Source organism: Perognathus longimembris, chromosome 5 (assembly GCF_023159225.1).
Source record: "Perognathus longimembris pacificus isolate PPM17 chromosome 5, ASM2315922v1, whole genome shotgun sequence".
NCBI classification, from domain to species: Eukaryota; Metazoa; Chordata; class Mammalia; order Rodentia; family Heteromyidae; genus Perognathus; species Perognathus longimembris.
In genome coordinates, this window is record NC_063165.1 from 47546289 (window position 1) to 47570070 (window position 23782).

Consider the following 23782-nt stretch of genomic DNA (forward strand, 5'->3'; position numbering starts at 1 on the left):
GTATCGATTCTGGGACTAACAATATAGTATATATAATTTCGTATGTAGGACATTCTTCTTTGCATAATATAGAATTCTAGAGCAGGAAGGAAACTTTGAGAATGTTCAATTATAACCTCTCATTTTTCTGTGGTAATGTTTAAAGTAGGTATTTATTTTCACTTCTGTTTTTCCCCTTAGCCCAGCCCTTTCTGACTGTCTGCTCATCTCACCTTTCTGAGATATGCTGTCAAGTTGGCCTTTGTGATTTTTACTGAACTGTTCTATGGTTCAATCAAAACATCCAATTAAAACTCAAAAAACTTTCAAAAGTGTATTTAAGTTGTAGAAAACCCAGCTAAAATCCTCCAAAGATGTATTTAAATTGTGTAAAAGAGTTCTGTTGATCAGAATTAACATCTCTTTGGTGGAATAAATATGAAGGAGATATTTGCCACCAAAGATCTTTTAACAGTGTTTCGTGTTTATTTTGCCATACATGACCATACTCTCACCCAAAGCTCATCACTATAAGACAGTAACTATTTCTCTTCAGTCCTGTTTATGAAAAATAAGACACTATTCTTATCTGGTTTCTCCATGCCTTTTTCTCAAATAGTATCTCTTCTTTTTCCTGTTCCTTTTCAGATAAATGTTATCTTAGCATTAATTTTTCAAGTTTTAAAGATTATAAAAATGTGTTCAGGGGCTGGGGATATAGCCTAGTGGCAAGAAGCCCTGGGTTCGTTCCCCAGCACCACATATACAGAAAATGGCCAGAAGTGGCACTGTGGCTCAAGTGGCAGAGTGCTAGCCTTGAGCAGAAAACAAGCCAGGGACAGTGCTCAGGCCCCCCTCCCCCCAAAAAAATGTGTTCAATAATATTTTTATATAATTTAGGTATCCTCTCCTTAAGGACATAAACTCCAAATTCAATAAATGAAATATAGCCTTTTGTAATTAGATTCATGTAAAATACTGTGGCAAAATGCTGTAATAAATACTCTTAAATACAATTTTTGAATAGACAAACATAAACAACAAAAAAATGCCTTTCAGTTACTTCAATCCTTTTTATTGTAAAGGGATTTTTAGATTGTCTGTTTTTCAATTTAATTTTATTGTCAAGGTTATGTACAGAGGGGTTACAGTTACATATGTAATGTATGTAACTATAGTTACATGTTTGTTTTTTAATTTTTTTTTCTGGTCTTAGGTCTGGGCGCAGTCTCTGTGCTTCTTTTGCTCAAGGTAAGTGCCCTATCACTTGAGCCACAGCACCACTTCCTGCTTTTTTGAGTAGTTTATTGGAGATAAGAGTCTCAGGAAGTTTCCTGCCTGGGCTGGCTTCGAACCATGATCCTCAGATCTCAGCCGGGATTACAGGGGTGAGCCACCAGAGGCTTGTATGTTTATTTACTTTTATGAGGCTGGAAATAGAAGCCATGGCTGAACACCTAATAGGCAATCAGTGTGTCACCCAGCTCTATAAAAGTTCTTAAAATGCAGAATCATATTTTCAAGGTAAGAATTAGACAATCCTATAAGATTCACAATGAAAATGTTCATTACAGTAATAATAAGCCTAGATTTTTTAGTGCACACTTTGTCCTATGCAAGGCAGTAAGTAGCAAGATTTTCAGTTCTTTCATTTTTTTTTCTTTTTGAAGAAAGCATGATGATTCATCTTAGATTTCTTTAAATGGGACTTGTAATTATCCTTGAGAACAGGTTCACTTCCATCCTCAGAGGTGCCTGTGGCTCACACCTGTAATCCTAGCTACTCAGGAGGCTGAGATCTGAGGCTCAAACCAGCCTGGGGCAGAAAAGTCCCTGGGAGACTCTCCAACTAACTACTCAAAAGCCAGAAGTGGCTCTGTGGCTAGAGTGGTAGAGCTCTAGCTTTGAGCACAAATTGGCGCAGGGACAGCAGCCTGGCCAGAGTTCAAGCCCACAACCCACAATAAATTAATTAATTAATTAAAATAATTCAGAGGCCAGGTTCCGGTAGCTCACACATGTAATCCTACTCAGGAGGCTTAAGATCTGAGGATTGAGGTTCAAAACCAGCCTGGGAAAGAAAGCCCATGAGACTCTTAGCTCCAATTAACCACCAAGAAACCGGAAGTGGTGCTGTGACAGAAGTGGTAGAGCACTAGCCAAAGCTAGTTAGTGCCCAGGCCCTCCTGAGTTCAAGACACCGCCCCCCCTCAAAAAAAATTCAAAATGAGACAATTGATACTACTCAATGTATTTATTTACAAACTTCCATATATAAGGGAAAACATGCATCTTTGTCTCTCTTGTCCCGACTTACTTCACTTAGCGTAATTTTTTCCAGGTCTTTCCATTTCTTTAGAAATCATACAATATTGTTCTTTCTAAAGGAAGAGTAAAACTCCACTATGTGTGTGTGTCTGTGTGTGCGCATGTGTGCGCGCATTTCAAATTTTCTTAAGCCATTTGTCCACTGAGGGGCAATAAAAGTTCAAGAAAACAAACTTCAGGAAGCAGGTACTTGGAAAGAGTGAGGTAGGGGAAAGGGGATAGGAGTGGAAGAGGAAAAATGGGTGAGGAGAATTTGGTAGCCAGTGTATATCCTACAAAATTAAGAAGAGTAAGGAAAAGGGTAAGGAGGGGAGCAATGGATGAGTATTCATAATGCTTTATTAAATGTTTAACTCCTTTTTACAACTACTTAAATAAAGTAAACAAATAGAATTCAGAATGAGATGGAAACACTAGAATAAAGAATCTGCAGGTTGATCTGATTTATAACAAACATTTTGAAAGTAATATTCTATCATGACATATTCCTGTTTATGGAATTATGCCCAATGTATAAAATATGATTTTGGAAATCAGCCCTAGTTTTTGTATGTATAAAATAGTAATAATAATGTCTACACTTTAGAATTTTATGAGGATTAAGATAGCAAAAACAACCTATCACAGTGCTTGTCAAGGGGTAAAGAGTAAGTATTCATATGTTAGTTCCAATGACTATATTTCTTTTAACTCTAGAAAACACATATTAGAGCTTGACAATAAGACCTATCATAGAGTAGCCTGATATGGTAAAGAGGGTATAAAATATTTTAACAATGATAAACTATGCTTAACAATAGATGATTCACTGGGTAGAAGAGTTTGTATAACAAAACTTGCTAAAATTAGTTTTGGAAATGGGGCTAGTGCTAGCTTTGTAATTTATACCAGACACAGGTTAACAAACAATGAAATTCCTAACTTTTCAATGATACCTATTTTACTATCATGAAATGATAATCTGATAAACAAATTACAGAAAGTATTCCTATATTTCTTTAAGTGGATAGATACCCTTGCTTCCCACCCCATAAATTAGTGAAGCTAAAGGGTAAAGAAATAACCAGAATTTATATGGATTAAAAATAGAGTTAAAAACTATGTTCACAATTACAGTTCTCTAATCAGTTTGACATTTTGAAAAGTCTGGGTTTTAAAGTTAGTTGAGTTAGTTCAAATCATTAGAAATTAATGATAGTAATTGTGGGTTTTTTATGAAAATATTAACATGTGATTAACAGCCATAAAAATCAGAAAATGTTAAATATTGACAAAGTGTTAAGTACAAAATAGATGCAGTATGTGAAATAATTTTATTGTAAACCTGAAAAAAATTACATAGATGAAGAAAATAAGAATGGATAAATGGTGAAATTAGTGAATAGATTTCCAAACCAAGGAGATCTTAAAACTTTTTAGTATGTGATACCTGAGCACCCTAAATTCCTTCCAGACAATAGATTTAAATGATATCATTTGAATTATAATTTAATTCAGAATTAAATTTAAGTTCTTTTTTTACTTTACACAGCTACTTTTTTATTGAAAAGGTGATGAACAGGGTGGTTACAGTTACATAAGTAAGTAATGAGTACATTTGTTTTTAAATACTGTTACCCTATCCCTCATTTTCTCCCATTTACTCCTCCCTACTCCCCTTCCCCCCAAGTTGTAAAATTTATATCCAACATAGTCAAGTGAGTATCAATGTTGTGTTGGTTCATTCTTTGACATGCTGTTTCTGTGATTCCTTTTGCCTTCCACAAATTGAATAATCTTATATACCAGACACAAGGTACAGAAAACTACGAGAATGGAAAAAAAACAAACTCTTGGAGCTCACGTTGATATGCTTCATTGTATATGGTCCTATGCACAAAGCAATTGGGTTATTGAGATCCCTGATTAAGAATATCATAGACATATTCTAGTTCTTACAAATGAGGAATACCATGTAACCTATTTTTCTTTGGGTCTGGCTTACTTCATTTAATATAATTTTTCCCAGGCCTTTCCATTTCCTTAGGAATGGGCAATGAATGCTATTCTTTCTGATGGGAGCATAGAATTTATCCATGAAGAATTCTGTTAAACTAAAAAGATGACTTTTTCTTTTTGTTTCCGCATTACCACTTGCTGTGACACATTCATTTTGTTCTGCTAGGAGAGCAGACAAATGGTAATCAGAATCGTTTTTTTTAATTTCTGGGAGACAAAGACTGACAATTAAAAATAAACTACCGGGCTGGGGATATAGCCTAGTGGCAAGAGTGCCTGCCTCGGATACACGAGGCCCTGGGTTCGATTCCCCAGCACCACATATACAAAAAATGGCCAGAAGCGGCGCTGTGGCTCAGGTGGCGGAGTGCTAGCTAGCCTTGAGCGGGAAGAAGCCAGGGACAGTGCTCAGGCCCTGAGTACAAGGCCCAGGACTGGCAAAAAAAAATAAATAAATAAATAAAAATTAAAAAAAAAATAAACTACCTATATAAATTTTTCAGCAAGTTGTACAAACTGACATTTAGCTTTTAGCAGTAGAACATCTTAGTCTACTTCATCTTGATCTGACAAGGATTCTAGTATTAAGATTACAGAAATAAATTGAGTACTTTTTTGTTTATTTGTGACATGAAGATTCTTCTGAACCATTTTTATTCCTGGATTTTGAAGATGTTTGGCCACTCTGAAGCAAGCTCATGCTTTTGATATCCAACTATTGCTCTAGCTTATTTAAAAAGAAGTTGTTTTGTCTTTTTTTTAAAGATGACTTCAAACCTGCTTCTATTGACACTTCTTGTGAAGGAGATCTTGAGGTTGGCAAAGGTGAACAGGTGACTATAACTCTGCCAAACATAGAAGTAAGTATTTCCATATATTAAAATTTAAAATAATTTTGCAGGATTCCCACTAAGTTTATATGAAAAGATTTGGACAATTCACATAGTTGTGTTTGGTTAAAGTAACAAACAAGCACAGCAAAGCAAAGTATCTTATTTCAAACTATTTTGAGTGAAACATTCTAAAATACCTAATACTTTCAAAGATAGCAAGTGGTTGAAAAATTGGAAGCCTAAGTAAATATTTATTAAATTTCTACTGTGTACCAGATTTAATGGTTTGAACAGGGGACTTCTAGTCCTAATTTATCATAGCAGACAGACAGAAATGTTTAGTGGTATAAGTTAGAGCATACACAAAGTTCTGTGTAGGTATTTAAATGGAATCAAGTACTTTACCTGATGGAATACTGAAAGGCTTCATAAAGCAAATAATAATTGAGCCGAGCCTTTAAAGAACAAGAAGAGACAGAATAGAATACTCTAGTCAACAGAACAATGTGTGAAAGACTCTAATGCTGAAAGAACAGGTGTGTGTAGAATAAGTGATCTTATGTAGTAAATCACATTATAATGAAAATAATTAGCAAGAATAGAAACTGGGAAAGTAGGTTAAAATCAGATTATGAAAGATTTTTGGTAATGTAGAATTTGGACTTCTTCCCATAAGTATTAGAGAAACATTAGAAGTTTTTAGGCAGAGAAGTAATATGATTAGATTTTTGGTTTTAGAGGGATTCCAGCAGAATTGATTGGGCATCCTTTATCCAAAATATTTGGAATTGGGGAAAGGAAAGCAGTACTGAGATTTGAACTCAGGACCTCATGCATGAGCCATGTCTCTAAGTCTCTATATTTTAGTTATTCTTTTTTAATAGACTGTCATATGTTTGCCTGCACTGCAGTCTTCCTGTTTCTGATTCCTCCATAGCTAGGATGACCACTCCTAGCTTAGTGGTTACGATGGGGAACTCACTAACTGACTTCCTGGGCTGGCTTTGGAACTGATCTTCCTTCGGAGTAGCTAAGATTACAGGCTTAAACCCCTATAACTGGCTTCTGATTATTTTATTTGACTATTTATACATATACATATATATATATACATATATATCTTGGAGATAAGACTAAAATATTATAGGTAGATCTGCCTTAGAGATAGATCTAAAACCTGAAATTTATTTATCTTCTATATATACTTTATACCTTTTTAGCCTGACAGCAATTTCATATAATATTTGTAATAATTCTACATAGGAAAATAAGTCTCATGGTATAGACTTTTCCACATGTGGTATCATATTGGTGCTCAAAAAGTCACATTTTTAGAGGCATTTGGGATTTGGGATTTCTGAATTAAGGATACTCAAACTGAAGTTTACGGGGCAATGGGTTCAAAAATAATGAGTAGGTCAGGAAGGTCTTAATTAAAAGCTTTCCTAATTTTTGTGAAGAATATCAAAGGATAATATATACACACATAATTTATATTTTCATATATGAATACAGCACAATAAAACTCAACTAAACACTGTATGAAAAAGTGGGAAAGAGGGCTAGGAATCTGGCTTAGCGGTAGAGTGCTTGCCTTGCGTGCATGAAGCCCTGGGTTTGATTCCTCAACACCACATAAACAGAAAAAACCAGGAATGGTGCTGTGGCTCATGTGGTAGAGTGCTAGCCTTGAGCAAAAAGAAGCCACAGACAGTGCTCAGGCCCTGAGTCCAAGCCCCAGCACTGGCAAAAAAAAAAAAGTGGGAAAGAGGCAGGGGAAGAATGGAACTATAGTGGAAGGGATGAATTCCTCCAAAGTATACTATGTGACTATATAAAAATGTTACAGTGAAAATCCCCTCATATTACAAATGAAATTAAGTCTAAAATAAAATAATCCAAAAACTTTTCACCATTTAAAAAATTCTGAGATATATCAAATGATACTACCAAATACCAAATACTAAAATACAAATAATTTGTTATATGGTTTAGTTTTCTCTGTCCTTGAGTTAGAAATTTCTTAGCATTCAGGTTTTTTTTTTTAGTACTCACTTCATCTATTCTCAGGGAAAGGTAATGCTATAACTTTATACTGTAGTACACAAAGAAGATCTCAGAGTTTTTGAAATATTTTTCATTAGATTTTGTAGCACAAGTGGTTTTGTGCTACTCCATCTACATTCTCATCTATGCATTGATGGGATGGCTTGTCACAGTGAAAGATACTAAGAACTTTCCTGGCTGCTAGTCTGCCCTCCATTTTTCCTTTTCCTTTTCCTTTCCCCTCCTTTTTCCCTTTCCCCTTTCCTTTCCTCTCCCTTTCTCTTTTTTCTTTTCTTTGTCTCCCTCCTCCTCCTCCCCCTCTCCCTCCTCCCCCTCCCCCTCCTACCCCTCCCCCTCCTACCCCTCCCTCTCCTCCCTTTCCCCCTCCCCCTCCCCCCGTCCCCTCCCTCTCTGTGTCTCTGTCGGTCTCTCTCTCTTTCTACTACTAGTGCTTGAACACAGGGCCTTACTTCTCTTGTTTGACCTTATTACTGTTGGTACTCTTATCACTTGAGCTACACCTCCAGTTTGACTTTTGGCTGTCTAATTAAAGATGGAGTCTCAAGAACTTTTCTGCCTGGGCTGACTTTGAACTGTGATTTTTCTAGTCTCCTGAGTAGTTAGGGTTACAGGTATGAGCCACTAACTCCTAGCTGCTGTCTTTTATTAGTCAACATCATTTATTGAGGCTCCACTGTTATGTCAGACTGAATAAGAAGCTGTTCTGAAGGTTTCCTTAAGACTGATGATATTTACAGTTATATAAGTCAGGTAAAGAGTACATTTCTTTTTGGACAGTGTCACCCCTTTCCTCATTCTCATACCCACCTACAAGTTGTATAGTTCATTTTCAACATAGTATCTACTGAATATCCCTGTGTTCGCCCTTTGTCCCTCCATCCCCCCTTACCGTCCTCAAAACAAGACAAAAAGAAAACAAAAACAGCATCAATGAAAAAACCTCTTGTTTCTACTTCCTGGAGTTAATTTAAATAAATATTAACTTGTGTGATTAGAAAAAAAAAAGACTGATATTTTCCTAAGGTTTCTGAAAGTTTTTCCCAATTAAATTGGGAAATGTCACGAGAAACTTCTTAGTGAGCATTTTGGAACCGAAGGAATTTTTTAAAAAATCCATTTAGTATAAGATGTAGTGGATAAGTTAACCTGTGTATTACTCTGCTAAGAAAACTTGTTCCAATTCAGTTTGGAATGATAACTACAATAATTTATGATTTCTTTGCTTTGTGATTTTTATTAGAAAATAACCTAAAGTAGATACTTAATTTTAATTTTGAAAGTTATTAAAAAGCTTTAAGTTGACAACAGGAAATTCATAACCTGTTGTTCTAAGCCATAGTATTATTGATCAGTAATGGTCAACAGTAATCAAACTTCAGTCAGACTCCCCTTTGCCATCTATGTTTATACCCTTCTTTCTCCAACATGGACATAGCTTAAAGCAAACAAGTTTTAGAATAATTTTCGATGTTATGAATAACTTTAGAATAACTTTCTGCTTCCCCTCTTTAGTAGCTAGTATCTTTGGTTATCCTGACTCTCCTACAGTCTGTGCTTTGAATATTACCAGCCTCTTTTTTTCAGTTGTGGTCCTGGGCATTGAAATCAGGGCCTGTGTACTATCCCTGGGCTACTTTAATGAAGGCCAGTACTCTGTTACAGGAGCCATAGCTCCATTTCTAGCCGTATTCAGTCATTCATTCATTTATTCATTCTTTCATTTATTGGTAGTTAATTGGAGATAAGAGTCTCACAGACATTCCTGCCCAGGCTGTCTGTGGACCACATTCCTCAGATCTCAGCCTCCTGTGTAGTAAGAATTACAGGCCTGAGGCACCCACCAGAACCTAGCTGCTTATAGCCTCTTTATAGGGGCTTTTCATAGCCCCAGACTTGGAACCAGAAACTCACAGGCCTACCCCCAACCACTGGCAGAGTAGCTTCAATAGTTCTAGCACATCTATCTGATTTTGGTTTTCATTTCTTTACATGAAGAAAGGGGTTCGCTAGTCACAGCCACATTCTCTATATTTACACTGGACTCCTTACTCAGCAGAAAAATACTTTGGTTTAAGGCAGGATAGCAATAGTACTTTTTCTCTTTTTTTTCTCCTACTTGGCTCCTACCCTCCCTTCTTTGCTCCCATTCATCCTTTCACAATCCGTAAAATTTCAAAATTTTGAATTTCGAAAGGGAAGTTTTACTTTAGCAGTTAGTTTAAAAGTTGAAAAGTCTGGGCATTATAGGGCACACTTGTAATTTCAGCAACTTTGGAAGCAAAGACAAGAGTAGTATGAAGGTCAAAGCTAGTCAGGACAAAAAGTTACCAAAACTCTACTCAAGAACAAGCCAGGAACGGTGTTATATTCCTGTAGTCCCAACAACTTTGGAGTGGAGGTAGAACAATCTTGTGGTCTAAGGTCATCCCAGGCAAAGTTAGCATGAGATCTTATCTAAAAAGCAAACTAAAAACAAAAGGACTTAGAGTCCTGACTTGAGTAGTAGAGCACTTACAAGCAAATGCAGGTACTGAATTCAGTCCCCAATACTGAAGACAAACAAGACCTAACTATTTGCTTAATTTTATGCTTACTTAATTTTTGTCTGATACATAAAATCATAAAAGTTATTTATATTAGTGAACAACTTAATGGTTGGTCAATGTAATATTTGATAGGTGCATATACTGAACAGTTTAAATCAGGTAAAACATGTTTATCTCCTCAAATCTTTATCTTTTCTGCATAATCAAAACTTCTGAAACTCTTTTTTTAGCTTTCTGAAATGTATAGTCTGTACATTTCACCATGCAGTAGAGCACTAGAGCTCTAGCACTAGAGCTTCTTAGTCTTATCTAACTGTAATGAAGTACCTATTAATCAACCTTTCCCTATTCCCACCCCTACTCTATGTGGCCTCTGATGACCACCATTCTACTTTCAACTTCTGTGAGATCAGCTTTTAGAATCTATACAAGGGGCTTGCTTTTCTGTGCTTGACTTAATTTACTCGATACGGTTATCTTAAATTCTATGCATATTAAGTTCTATGCATATCCCAAATGAGAAAATTTCATTTTTCATGATGAAGAAATATTCTATTGCTTATGTGTGCCACATTGTCCCTGTTCTAATTGGGTTCTCATCTAGTTTTGGTACCAGGATAGTGAGTGCTATCCTCATAGATTATATTTGGAAGAATTACATTGTTTTCTACCTTGGGGAGTAGCTTTTTAAAAATAATTCTTTCAAAATTATTTTGTAGAATTGAGCAGTAAAGCCATATGGTCTTATCTTTTCTTTAAATGCAGCTTTTTTTTTTTTTTACTACTGATTTAATCTCATTGGTTTTGGTCTATTTGAGTTCTATTTCATGATTCAATCTTGGTAAGGTGTTTGTTTACAGTCTTTTTTTTCCCTGAACTAACAAATTTGTTAGCATATAATTGTTTATAAAATTTTCTAAGGATTTTTTTTTTTTTTTTTTTTTTTTTTTTTTTGCCAGTCCTGGGGCTTGGACTCAGGCCTGAGCACTGTCCCTGGCTTTTTTTTTTTTTTTTTTTTTTTTTTTTTTGCTCAAGGCTAGCACTCTGCCACTTGAGCCACAGCGCCACTTCTGGCCGTTTTCTGTATATGTGGTGCTGGTGAATTGAACCCCAGGTGCCACTAGGCCATATTCCCAGCCCCTCTAAGGATCTTTTGTATTTCTTTTATTTTTATTTATTTTTTTATCTTTATTATCAGTCTGAATTACAGTTTCATACATTAGGCATTGGATACATTTCTTTTTTTTTTTTTTTTTTTGGCCAGTCCTGGGGCTTGGACTCAAGGCCTGAGCACTGTCCCTGGCTTCTTTTTGCTCAAGGCTAGCACTCTGCCACTTGAGCCACAGCGCCACTTCTGGCCATTTTCTGTATATGTGGTGCTGGGGAATTGAACCCAGGGCCTCATGTATACGAGACAAACACTCTTGCCACTAGGCCATATCCCTAGCCCCAGGATACATTTCTTGTACTGTTACCTCTTCCCTCATTCTCCCCTCCCCCCTCCCTCTTTCCCTTCCCCCTCCCTCCCCCATGAGTTGTTCAGTTGTTAAGTTCATTTTCATCAAACAGTTTTTTTTTTGTTGTTTGTTTTTTGCCAGTCCTGGGGCTTGGACTCAGGGCCTGAGCACTGTCCCTGGCTTCTTTTTTGCTCAAGGCTAGCACTCTGCCACTTGAGCCACAGCGCCACTTCAGGCCGTTTTCTGTATATGTGGTGCTGGGGAATTGAACCCAGGGCCTCATGTACACAAGGCAAGCACTCTTGCCACTAGGCCATATCCCCAGCCCCTCATCAAACAGTTTGTAAGTATTGCTTTTGTAGTTGTTTGTCTTTTTTTACCCTGTGTCTCTCGATTTTGGTATTCCCTTCCAATTTCCTGGTTCTAATACCAGTATACACGGTTTCCAATATACTCAGATAAGATTCAGAGATAGTGTAGGTACAACCACAGGAAGGGATACAGGAATATCATCAATAATAGAGGCCACAGTTACATATGGCACGTTGAGAGTATTTACAACTGTGATATAACAATCGTTTCCATAACATGGAGTTCATTTCACTTAGCTTTAGCTTATGTGTTCGTAAGGGTATGGCTGTTGGGCTCCTGTGATCCTCTGCTGTGACTTGCCTAAACCTGTGCTAATTATTCCCTATAAGGGAGGCCATATAGTCCATGTTTCTTTGGGTCTGGCTCACTTCACTTAGTATAACTTTTTCCAAGTCCTTCCATTTCCTTACAAATGGGGCAATGTCATTCTTTCTGATAGAGGCATAAAATTCCATTGTGTATATGTACCACATTTTCCTGATCCACTCATCTACTGAGGGGCATCTGGGTTGGTTCCAGATTCTAGCTATGCCAAATTGTGCTGCGATGAACATTAATGTGCTGGTGGCTTTTGTGTGATTATGTTTGTGGTCTTTTGGATAGATACCCAAAAGTGAGGCTGCTGGGTAATAGGGGAGTTCTATGTTTAGCCTTCTGAGGAATCTCCATACTTCTTGCCAGAGTGGCTGAACCAGTTTACATTCCCACCAACAATGAAGTAGGGTTCCCTTTTGGCCACATCCCCTCCAACAGTTGTTATTGTTAGTTTTCTTGATATAGGACATTCTTCCTGGGGTGAGATGGAATCTCAATGTTGTTTTTATTTGCATTTCTTTTATGGCCAGTGATGTAGAGCACTTTTTCATATGCCTCTTGGCCATTCTCATTTCCTCACCAGAGAAGTCTCTTTTTAAGTCTCTAGCCCACTTGATGAGGGGGCTATTGGTTCTTTGCGGTTTTGTTTTGGATGAAGGTAATTTTTTTAGTTCTGCATATATTTTAGATATGAGGCCGTTGTCTGTTGAATGGCCGGTAAAGATCTTCTCCCAATCTGTGGGCTTTCTGTTTATCTTGCGAGATATGTCCTTTGCCCTGCAGAAGCTCTGTAGTTTGATGTAGTCCCATTTGCCCAACCTTTCTTTGATTTGTAGCCTTACTGGGTCTTTGTTGAGGAAGTTCCGTCCAGTGCCAAGGAGCCCAAGTTTCTCCTACTCCTTCCTTTAGTGTTTTCAGGGTGTCTGTTTTGATTTCAAGATCTTTGATCCATTTGGAATTGATTTTTGTGCAGGGTGATATATAAGGATCTAGTTTTAGTTTGTTGCATGTGTTGAACCAGTTTTGCCAGCACCATTTGTTAAAGAGGCTATCTTGGGGCTGGGAATATGGCCTAGTGGCAACAGTGCTTGCCTCGTATACCTGAAGCCCTGGGTTCGATTCCCCAGCACCACATATACAGAAAATGGCCAGAAGTGGCTCTGTGGCTCAAGAGGTAGAGTGCTAGCCTTGAGCAAAAGAAGCCAGGGACAGTGCTCAGGCCCTGAGTGCAAGCCCAGGACTGGCAAAAAATAAATAAATAAATAAAATAAAGAGGCTATCTTTCTTCCAGACTATAGTTTTAGCTCCTTTATCAAAGATTAAGTAGGCGTAGTTCTGTGGGTTCATTTCTGAGTCTTCAATTCTGTTCCATTGGTCTTCAGGCGGCTTTATAATACAGCTTGAAGCTGGGTATTGTAATTCCTCTAGCACCGTTCTTTCTGCTTAGGATTGTTTTTGCTATTCTAGGTCTTTTATTGCTCCATATGAATTTCAGGATTGCTCCCTCTATTTCATTAAAAAATGGTGTTGGGATATTGATGGGTATTGCATTGAATTTGTAGATCGCCTTTGGCAATATTGCCATTTTGATTATATTACTCCTCCCCATCCAGGAGCATGGGAGGTTTTTCCATTTCCTTAATTCTGCCTTAATTTCATTTTTCATGTTTTTAAAGTTCTCATCAAAGAGGTCTTTCACTTCTTTGGTTAAGGTTATTCCTAGGTATTTTATGTTTTTTGACGCTATTGCAAAAGGAGTTGCTTTCCTGATTTCAGCCTCGGTCTTCGGGTCATTAGCATAGCGAAAGGCCATTGATATTTGAGGGTTTATTTTATATCCTGCAACTTTGTCAAAGTTTTGGATCAGCTCTAGTAGCTTGGGGGTAGAGTCTATGGGGTTCTTTAGGTATAGGATCATGTCATCCTGCAAAGAGAGAAAGTTTAACTTCATCTTTTCCTATTTGGGTCCCCTTTATATTTTCTTCTTGCCTAATTGCTCTGGCTAGGAATTCTAGTACTATGTTGAAGAGAAGGTGAGAGAGTGGACATCCCTGCCTTGTTCCTGATTTTAAAGGGAATGGCTTTAGTTTTTCACCATTTAGAGTTATGCTTGCTGTTGGTTTGTCATAAACTGACTTGATTATATTCAGGAATGTTCCCTGGAATCCCAGTTTTTCCAGGGCTTTTAGCATAAATCCAGCATAAATGCTGGATTTTATCAAACGCTTTCTCCGCATCGAGTGATATAAACATGTGGTTCTTTACCTTGCTCCGGTTGATGTGGTGGATTACATTAATTGACTTGCATATATTGAACCAACTTCGCATCCCTGGGATGAATCCACTTTGACCGTGATGTATGATTTTTTTTGATGACCTGTTGAAGTCGATTGGCCAGAATTTTGTTGAGAATTTTTGAGTCTATATTCATCAGGGAAATCGGTCTATAGTCCTCTTTCCGTGATGCGTCCCTGCCTGGTTTTGGGATGAGGGTTATAGTGGCTTCATAGAATGTGTCTGGTAGTGAACGTTCTCTTTCGATTTCATTGAAGAGTTTGAGAAATATTGGTGTGAGTTCTGTTTTGAAGGCCTTGTAGAATTCTGCTGTGAATCCGTCTGGACCTGGGCTTTTCTTGGCTGGGAGATCACTTATTGCCTTTTCTATTTCAATACTGGATATGGTTCTGTTTAGAAGGTTTAAGTCTTCATGGTTGAGTTTGGGGATATGAATTTCTTCTAGGAAATCATCCATTTCTCCCAAGTTCTCGAATTTGTTGGCATAAAGGTTTGCAAAATAGTCCTCTTTTTTGTATTTCTGTGGTATCAGTTGCAATGGCTCCCTTTTCATCTCTGATTGGAGTCATTGCTCTCCTTTTCTTAGTCTAAGAATTTGTCATATTGTTTTTCTTCTGTGGATCTTTGTATTTCCTTCCCTCTAATTTTGAATTTAGCTCAGTTTTTCTAGTCCTGTGAGATCCAGTGATAGATTGTTAAGGATCTTTCTATTTTTCTTTCTCTTTTTTATATCATGTTATTTGTAGAAAGGTGGTTGGTTGTACTGTGATATCTCTATACTTTTTACTTTTTTGCTGAGGACATTGTTATAAACTTCCTTCTTAGTGGTGTATTATTGTATATTGTATATCCTTTTCATTTGTTTCAAGAAATATTTTAATTTTCTTATTGATTTCTTCCTTGATGTATTTATTGTTCAAAAGTAAGTTGTTTAATCTCTATAAGTTTGTATTTAGTGTTTTTTTCTTGTTATTGATTTCTTTTTATGTTTGTTTGTTTTGCCAGTCCAGGGGCTTGAACTCAGGGCCTGGGCTCTGTTCCTGAGCTTCTTTTGCTCAAGGCTAGCACTCTACCACTTGAACCACAGTGCCACTTCTGGCTTTTTCTGTTTATATGGTACTGAGAAATTGAACCCAGGGCTTCATGTAAGCTAGGCAAGCACTCTACCACTAAGCCACACTCCCAGCTCTTATTTCTGGTTTTATGTGTTATGGTCCAAACAATTACTTAATATGATAGCAGAGTTTTTTTTTAAATAGTTGAGACATGTTTTGTGGCTAATCATATGGTCTCCAGGATATCCCAGAGAATGTTGTATATACTGATGAAATATTTGTGTTCTGCAGCTGTTGAATGGGATGTTCTGTAAATGTCAATTTTGTCTAAGGTGGAATTTAACTCTGATGATTTTGCTTATTTTCTCTCTGGATGATTTGCCCATTGCTGAAAGTGGGCTGGTAAAGCTACCAAGTATTAATTATTGTATTGGAATCTCTCTCTCTCTCTCTGCCTTTAGATTTATTAACATAGCTTTATATATTTGATGCTCTAATACTGATGTATATTTAGAATTTTTATTTTTCTTGACAAATTTACCTCTATCAAATAATGACCTTCCTTGACTCTTTTTACTGTGTTTTATCTTTTACTATTTCTGCTTTGTTTGATATACCATTTGTATGAAATATTTTCTTCTCACCCATTCTCTTACTATGTTTATCTTTAGAGGTGAAGAAGTCTCTTGTCAGCAACGCATGTTGAGTCTTGTTTGATTAATATATTCAGCCATTCTATGTCTTTAATTATGGGATTTAATCTATTTACATTCAAGGTAATTATTGATAAGTAAGGTATTACTATAGCCATTATGTAATATCTCACTCTCTCTCTCTCTCTCTCTCTCTCTCTCTCTTTATCGTGGGGATTAAGTCAATTACTCTAGTAGATTTCCTGCTTATTTTGTTTTTTCTAGTAGAGATTTTTTTTTTGGTATGTGTGGTTATCACAGCAAGCTGTTCTGAAATAATAGCATTTTAAATGTCAATATAGTTAAGAACCAAAACAAGTAAAGGAATAGGGAATAAGAAATAAGGAAACCTCACATTGTCTTGCATTCTTTCCTCATTTTGAGTTTTTAGTATCCCATTTAATATCTTTCTATACTTCTTGTTGTTTAATGTATCAGTTTGATTATTTTTCAAAATGGTTTGTTTTTAGTCTTCATAGTAAGAATATGAATAGTCTACCTATAATATTAGAGCATGTTGAGTTTGTTTGTATAATTACTTAACAATGAATTTTATATCTTTCTGCTTTCTTTTTTAATTAAAATTTTTTTCCAGTTCTAAGGCTTGGACTCAGGACCTGCACACTATCCCTGGCTTCTTTTTGCTCAAGACTAAGACTCTTCCACTTGAGCCACAGAGCCACTTCTGGCTTTTTCTTTATATGTGGTGCTGAGGAATCGAACCCAGGGCTTCATGTATATGAGGCAAGCACTCTCTCACTAGACCATATTTCCAGCCCTTTAATTTAATTTTATTTATTGTTCTTGTAAAGGTGATTTACAGAGGGTTTACAGTTATGTAAGTCAGGTAATGAGTACATTTCTTTTTGAACAGTGTCAACTCTTCCCTAATTTTCTCCTAATTTTTCCCTGTCTGCCCTCCCCCACAAATTGTATAGTTCATTTCCAACATAATGTCTAGTGAACATCACAGCTGCATTTGTTCACTCTTTATCCTACCAGTAAACAAAAATAGTGACAAAGGAGAAAAAAAACAAGAAGTATAAGACCTCTTTTTTTTTATTTCTTGGAGTACATTTCAATATAAATATCATTTTATATGCTCATATGCCCATAGCTATTGAACCTTTGTAATCCTTTCCTGAGAATACCCTCCTTTGGTCTTACTGTATGAATATTTAGAGTCATGTATAATTTATCATGTCCAACTCTATTTTTTTTTGTCTTTTGTCATCCAATGTGTTTACTTGTAGATTTATAGGCACTTTCTAGTTACAACATATGAGGGAAACCATACAACCTATGTTTCTTTGGGTCTAGCTTCCTTCACTTAATAAAAATTTTTCCCAAGTCTTTCCATTTCCTTATGAATGGTACAATATCATTCTTTCTGATGGAAGCATAGAGTTCCATTGTGTATATATAACACATTTTTTTGAACCATTCATCCACTGAGGGGCATCTTGGTTAGTTCCATACCTTGGCTATGGTAAACAATACTGTAATGAACGTGGTTGTTCTGGTAGCTTTTGGGTGGCTTTTGTTTCTGGTGTACTGGATAAATGCCCAGGAGTGGAATTATTGTGTCATAGGGAAGCTCTGTGCTTAGTCTTCATAGGAACCTCCATACTGCTTTCCAGAGTGATTCAACAAGTTTACGTTCCCACCAACAGTGTGCATTCCCTTTGGGCCACATCCCCACCAGCATCTGTTATTGTTAGTTTTCTAGATATTGACCATTCTAATTGGAATGAGGTAAAGTCCCAATGTTGTTTTGATTTGCATTTCTTTTATGGCCAGAGATGTTGAAATTTTTTTTCACATGTCTTATTAACCATTCTTACTTCTTCTGAAAAGTCTCCCTTTAAGTCTTTAGCCCACTTATTAATTGGATTGTTGTTTCTTTGAGGGTTTATTTTTTTGTGAGGGTTAGTTATTTTTTAGCTTAAATATATTTTAGATATGAGGTCACTGTGTCTGATGCATAACTAATAAAAATCTCCCATTTTGTGCTGCTTTCTTTTTACTCATTAACATCACTTTCAATTTGAAGAACTTCCGTTAACATTTCTTGTAGAACAGGTTTGGTGGAGATGTACTTTCTCGGATATTGTTTACTAAGAATGTCATTATCCTTCCTTTATGTTTAAAGTATAGTTTTGCTAAGTACAGTATTCTCTGTTGACGGTTGTTTTTGCCTATCAGTAATGTGAAAATCTTATGCCATCTTCTCTTGCCTTATAAGTATCTCCTGAGAACTCTTCTGTTGGGCATGTTGGGGTAATTTCTGTGTTTTTTTTGTTTCTTTTCATTTTACAGCTTTCAGAATCTTTCTCTATTTTTCCCCTTCTCTTAACTCTTTCACTTGTGAAATCTTAATTCTAAGATATCTTGGAATAGACTTGATTAAATTTGGTGATTTTTTTTTAAATCTTTCTTTTTCTGGATGTTTGCACCCTTCTCTAAACTTGCCAAGTTTTAGCTCATTATTTCTTTGAATAAGTTTCCTGCTCCTTTGAGATTCTCGGTCTATCTTTACATCAACAACCCGAGTATGTGCTCTTTAGATACTATACCAAAGTTTCCATAGCTTTGTCTATTCTTTTCTCTATTTTCTCCTCCAACTGTGTACTTTCAAATAACCTACTTTTAACTTCACTATTTCTTTCCTATGTCATCTATCCTGCTATTTGTGCCTTTTGTAGAATTTTTCATTTTTCTGAATGTATTTTCCAGGTCAAGGATTTCTGTTTGAATTTTTAATGGTGTCTATCTCTTCAGGTTTATCATGTGAATGTTTTTCTCTTTCCTTTAAGTTCATAAATTTTCCATAAAACAGCTGTTTCAAATGGTATTTGAGAGATTTCTCATACTGGTGACGGCCTGGTTACTTTCTGGCACCTTAATTTGACTGATAGAAATGGTCGTGGTTTCCTGAAATGCAGGATAGCTATTGGTGTGCTATGACATCTGGGAATTGAAGTATGGAGCCTTTATATTCGTCTTTTTAATTTGGCTTTTAAAAAATGCCTATCCAGATATTCTAAGCAGGCTAGGTTTTGTTGTTGTTGTTGTTGTTTGTTTTTGTGTGCATGTGAGTATGTATTCATTTTTACTATTTCAGCACTAGATGGCACCGAAGTTCAGATTTTTAGGAGTCTGCTGTTGGTATGCTGTCTCTATTTCCATACTAGAGGGCAGTGTGAGCCTAGATTTGTCCCAAATATACAGTTTGTGTATTGTTCAGAAAGAAACAGGAAAGTAGCTAGAAAAACTAATCTGTCCTCACAAACCTCTCCTTGGGACAAGAGAAGGCCTGAGGACTTGTCTACCATCGTATGTCCTGTTGATGGTCAGACACTATATGATTCTGGCTGGCTCTGAAAAGAGTCACTGTGAATCGACCAGTCCCAGGCTTGCTTCTGTGTTTGTTTGTTTTTTGGCAGTCCTGGGGCTTGGACTCAGGGCCTGAGCACTGTCCCTGGCTTCTTTTTGCTCAAGGCTAGCACTCTGCCACTTGAGCCACAGCACCACTTCTGGCCATTTTCTGTATATGTGGTGCTGGGGAATTGAACCCAGGGCTTCATGTATATGAGGCAAACACTCTTGCCACTAGGCCATATCCCCAGCCCTTGCTTCTGTGTTATACCTGTGGACATCAATGCTGCCAAGCTGTGTCACACCCTGACCCCACCCGCCATTATAAACACTATTACAACACTGAGATAGAACCAAGGTCCACACCGGTATAGCCTACCTACTGTTGAAGTGGAATTGTGGCTGGGGCTATATATTTTCCTCTGGCTCCAGAGGTATTCTGGAGCCTCTGTCCATAAACAGTCCAGAAGATAGAGTCATTAGTATCTGCCCGGTATTAGGTCCCACAAGCCCAGCAAGAAGTTACAAACTTGTACTTATTACTCTGTTCTACTGAGGGTGAATAATGTCTTGCACCATGCTTCCCCACCCAAATTAGGATACTCTTGGGGAATTCAGTGCCTGAGCCACCTATGCTGATGCTAAGCTGGTTCACAACTGAGTTTCACACCCATAGGATCTGATAATCTTATGTATCAGGACCAGTGCCTCAGCCAGTGGTTTTGGAGGCCTCTGTCTGGTGTCAGTGCACTTCTTTTGCCCCTTCTTTGGACTGAGGTTCTCTGTCCTGCTTGAGGTGACGAATGGGTGGTGTAGACAGTCCCTTGGCTACCAAGGCTGATACTAAGCTGGGTCACAGCTGCAGGAGTCTCATAAGAAGTGCAGTTATACCTCAGGTTCTCCATACAGTGGGAAATGATAAATTTAAATCAGACCAAAGCAAGATAGAAACCCATCAAAAAATCATTAAAATAAAAATTTCTCTGTATAGCATCCAATCACACTGTGAGAAAATAATGACTTCCAAGGACTTGGGCACCCCATCTTCTACAGCCTTACTGGTTTCAGCACAGATGGTGCCTCTCCTGGGCTGGTAGGTTTTACCACATTTAGGGCATCTCTACCTTGGTGGGGTCTTCATTATAGTTTCAATTTTATCTTCCTAGCTCCATGTATTGCCCTGCTTAGGATATTTGCAAGGATTCAGGCCCTGCCACAACACTGCCTGGTCTCCTGAGCTATCCTTTGAAATCTCAGTGGAAGCCCACATCATAATTCTTGCATCAGCATGCCAGAAAAACCAGTGTCACAAAGATGAGACTAAAGTCTTCTTCTGAGATAAGCTGTACCTGGGCCTACTTGGCAGCAGTGACTTTGAATACCTTGCCACTTTAGGTAGTCTTGAGTGAAAATGAGATTCCAACACGGGCTTTCTTTCCAAAAGACTACCTAGATAGTCTTGGAAACAAAACAAATTTCCATTTTACTTCTCAGCCTGTGATGGTTGTTATATTGTGGATTTCTAAGTTGCCCTCAAAGTCTTTTTCCTGTTTTCCTGCTATGAAACATTTAACTTCTATTCCAGATTTCTAATCTTTTTAGTTATTGAAATTTTTCTTTTTTATTGTGCTGGTCTTAGGGCTTGAACTCAGGGCCAGGGCTCTGCCCTGTGCATCTTTTGCTCAAGGTTAGTACTTTACTACTTGAACTTCTGTGACACTTTCAGCTTTTTCTGAGTAGTTTATTGGAGATAAGAGTCTTACAGACTTTCTTGCCTGGGCTGGCTTCAAATGGCAATCCTCAGATCTCAGCCTCCTGCGTAACTAGGATTACAAGTATAAACCACCAGCACCTTTTTGACTGAGCCTTTAAATACACTACTTTCCCAGCCAAACTGAAAGTTTTCTGTATCTTCCTACTTGTACCTTTTTGCTCCTGATGCTCATTGTGATTTTGACTAAAAGTGGCCAGTAATACCTATGCCATAATCAACGTACTTTGAATCTTTCTCCACCAGATAAACTCATCCATCACCTTTAAGCTTAGCCTCACACAGGGCATGGACAAAATGCAACCAAGTTCTCTGTTGCACTGTAATATGGATGGCCTTTAGTCTAATTCCCAATATGAGTTATTATTTATTTCCACCTGAAAACTGAGCAACACTGCATTTACTGTCCATATTCCTGTCACTGTTCTGATCTTCTGAACCCCAGCAGAGTCAACCATTAAGCTTCATCTAAAGTTTTCTAAACTGCCCCCAATAAGTCATTTCCAAAAGCTTTTCTGCATTGTCAGGTATAGTCAGAGCAAAGACCCACTTCTAGTATCAATTTTCTGTTAGCTTCCTATTTCTATAACAAATTCCTGAGATAAATCAGATTTTTAAAGAGAAAAAGATGATTTTGGGGGGTCATAGTTTCAGAGGTTTTAGTCCATGGTCAAGCTGACCAAATGTTTTTATGCCTCTAGTCATACGCTCACATTCCGGTTGGTGTATGCAACCATAATGAAACCTAGGCTCAAACTCCAGGAATACCAATAGTCAATTTTGTTATCACTGTCATCAAGAGTCAGGATAAACCAGTCATCATCACCTGACGAGTATCCTGTCCAGAGTGGGCTCTATTTGTCCTTAAGGGTATTTTCAGTCCCTTGTCATAAATGATGTTATCAGTCAGTGCGACCTTCCCAGATTGCAAGAGGATTGCAAAGTGATTGTAGAGACAATGGCTTAGAGCAAAGGTTAATACAAAATGGAGGCAAGGATGTTAGGCATTTTGCCTGTTTTTAATTCATTCATGGGCCCAAGTAAGTAGTCTGTACATTTTAGCAAAAGCAGCTTTTTAGCACCATTGAAAATGGTGAGAAAATAAAAAAGTCACCTCATAACTGGGATGTGAAAAACAGAAAGAGGAAATACATAAACTAAGGTCCCAATGCCCTCTTAAAGGGCTCACTCCCAATTACTAAAGATCTACTAGGTCCACCTCTACCATCTTCTAATATAACCATCCTGGAAAAGGAAACTTTAAAACATGGGCCTTTGGCGAATGTTCTGCATCCAAATGATAGCACATATGAACCAACCATAGGTAGTTGTGTGTAGTTTAGGAAGAGTAGATGGCAAGTTAAGAATGTTAGAGAGGGGCTGGGAATATGGCCTAGTGGCAAGAGTGCTTGCCTCCTACACATGAAGCTCTCGGTTCGATTCCCCAGCACCACAGATATGGAAAACGGCCAGAAGGAGCGCTGTGGCTCAGGTGGCAGAGTGCTAGCCTTGAGGGGGAAGAAGCCAGGGACAGTGCTCAGGCCCTGAGTCCAAGGCCCAGGACTGGCAAAAAAAAAAAAAGAATGTTAGAGAGGAAGTGAGAAGATTGTGAAGAACCCATGTGCAGATTTATGGAATATAGTTTTTATCCTGTACATAAATTATTTTAAGCATTTCTTTTCTTTTCTTTTGCCAGTCCTAGGGCTTGAACTCAGGGCCTGAGCGCTGTCCCTGGCTTCTTTTTGCTCAAGACTAGCACTCTAACACTTGAGCAACAGCACCACTTCTGGCCTTTTTCTATATATGTGGTGCTGAGGAATTGAACCCAGGGCTTCATGCATACAAGGCGAGCACTTTACCACTAGGCCATATTCCCAGCCCCATAAATTATTTTAAATACACATAAGGAATTTTATTTATGGAAACAGTGTGATCACATTTTCCTGTTAGCATAATGGGGAACAATATTGGGAAGAGAACAGAGAGAATGATGGTAATCTCCAGTTCTGAAGTTGGATAACAGCAGTGAAGCATGATTTGATGTTTCCAGTAATTGCTAAGAAACCAGGATAATGCATACATTTATTACTATATACTATATTACTATGTACTATGAGGGAATATACAGAAATGAAAGTTTAAAGGTAGGAATGGTGCTCAGTTTGGTAAAGAACAAATTTTAAATTTATAAAACTCATTTAGACTATAGAAGGCAAGTATAGAAATTATAAAAACTTAGGACCTGTGATTGGAAATTGCTTGTTTTGTTATAATCAACATCCAATGCATATTTGAAAAAGTCTTAGTACTTCCATAAGTACTGGGAATTTTTTTTAATAATGATCAATTCTTGTTCTTCAAGAACTCAGAGTAAAATAATACACTGTAATTTAAAAATATATCCCCTTCTAAGCAAGTTTTAAAAATCTTTAAGAAAAATACATTGCATGAATCTCTTATCAAATACAGTTTTGACTCTTTAAGGTTGCTATTTTGTGATCATTTACTCATGTATTTTTTGTCAGGAAATCTGAAAAATTAACTTGCTAGCCAAGGAGACCCAATTTCTTTTGTTATGATCATGGTCCTAGATCTCTGGTTTACCAGAATTTCTGCTAAGTGCCTCATATCTGATCCATCTAGAGCCAGACCATGTATGTATTCATCGGTATGCTATGTGTTCTTGAGTCTTTCAT

General features: G+C 37.3%; 1 protein-coding gene across 2 annotated transcripts in view; it reads left to right on the top strand.

Moving 5' to 3' along the window:
• Eaf2 (ELL associated factor 2) overlaps positions 1-23782 on the top strand; it is a 36773-nt gene that overhangs the window by 794 nt on the left and 12197 nt on the right. The window contains exon 2 of one of the 2 annotated variants that reach the window (XM_048346746.1): positions 5071-5165. In XM_048346746.1, coding sequence (XP_048202703.1) covers positions 5071-5165 — 95 coding nt within the window. Of the gene's footprint in view, positions 1-5070; positions 5166-23782 lie in introns of those variants that run through there. The other variant, XM_048346747.1, reaches the window with a different exon arrangement.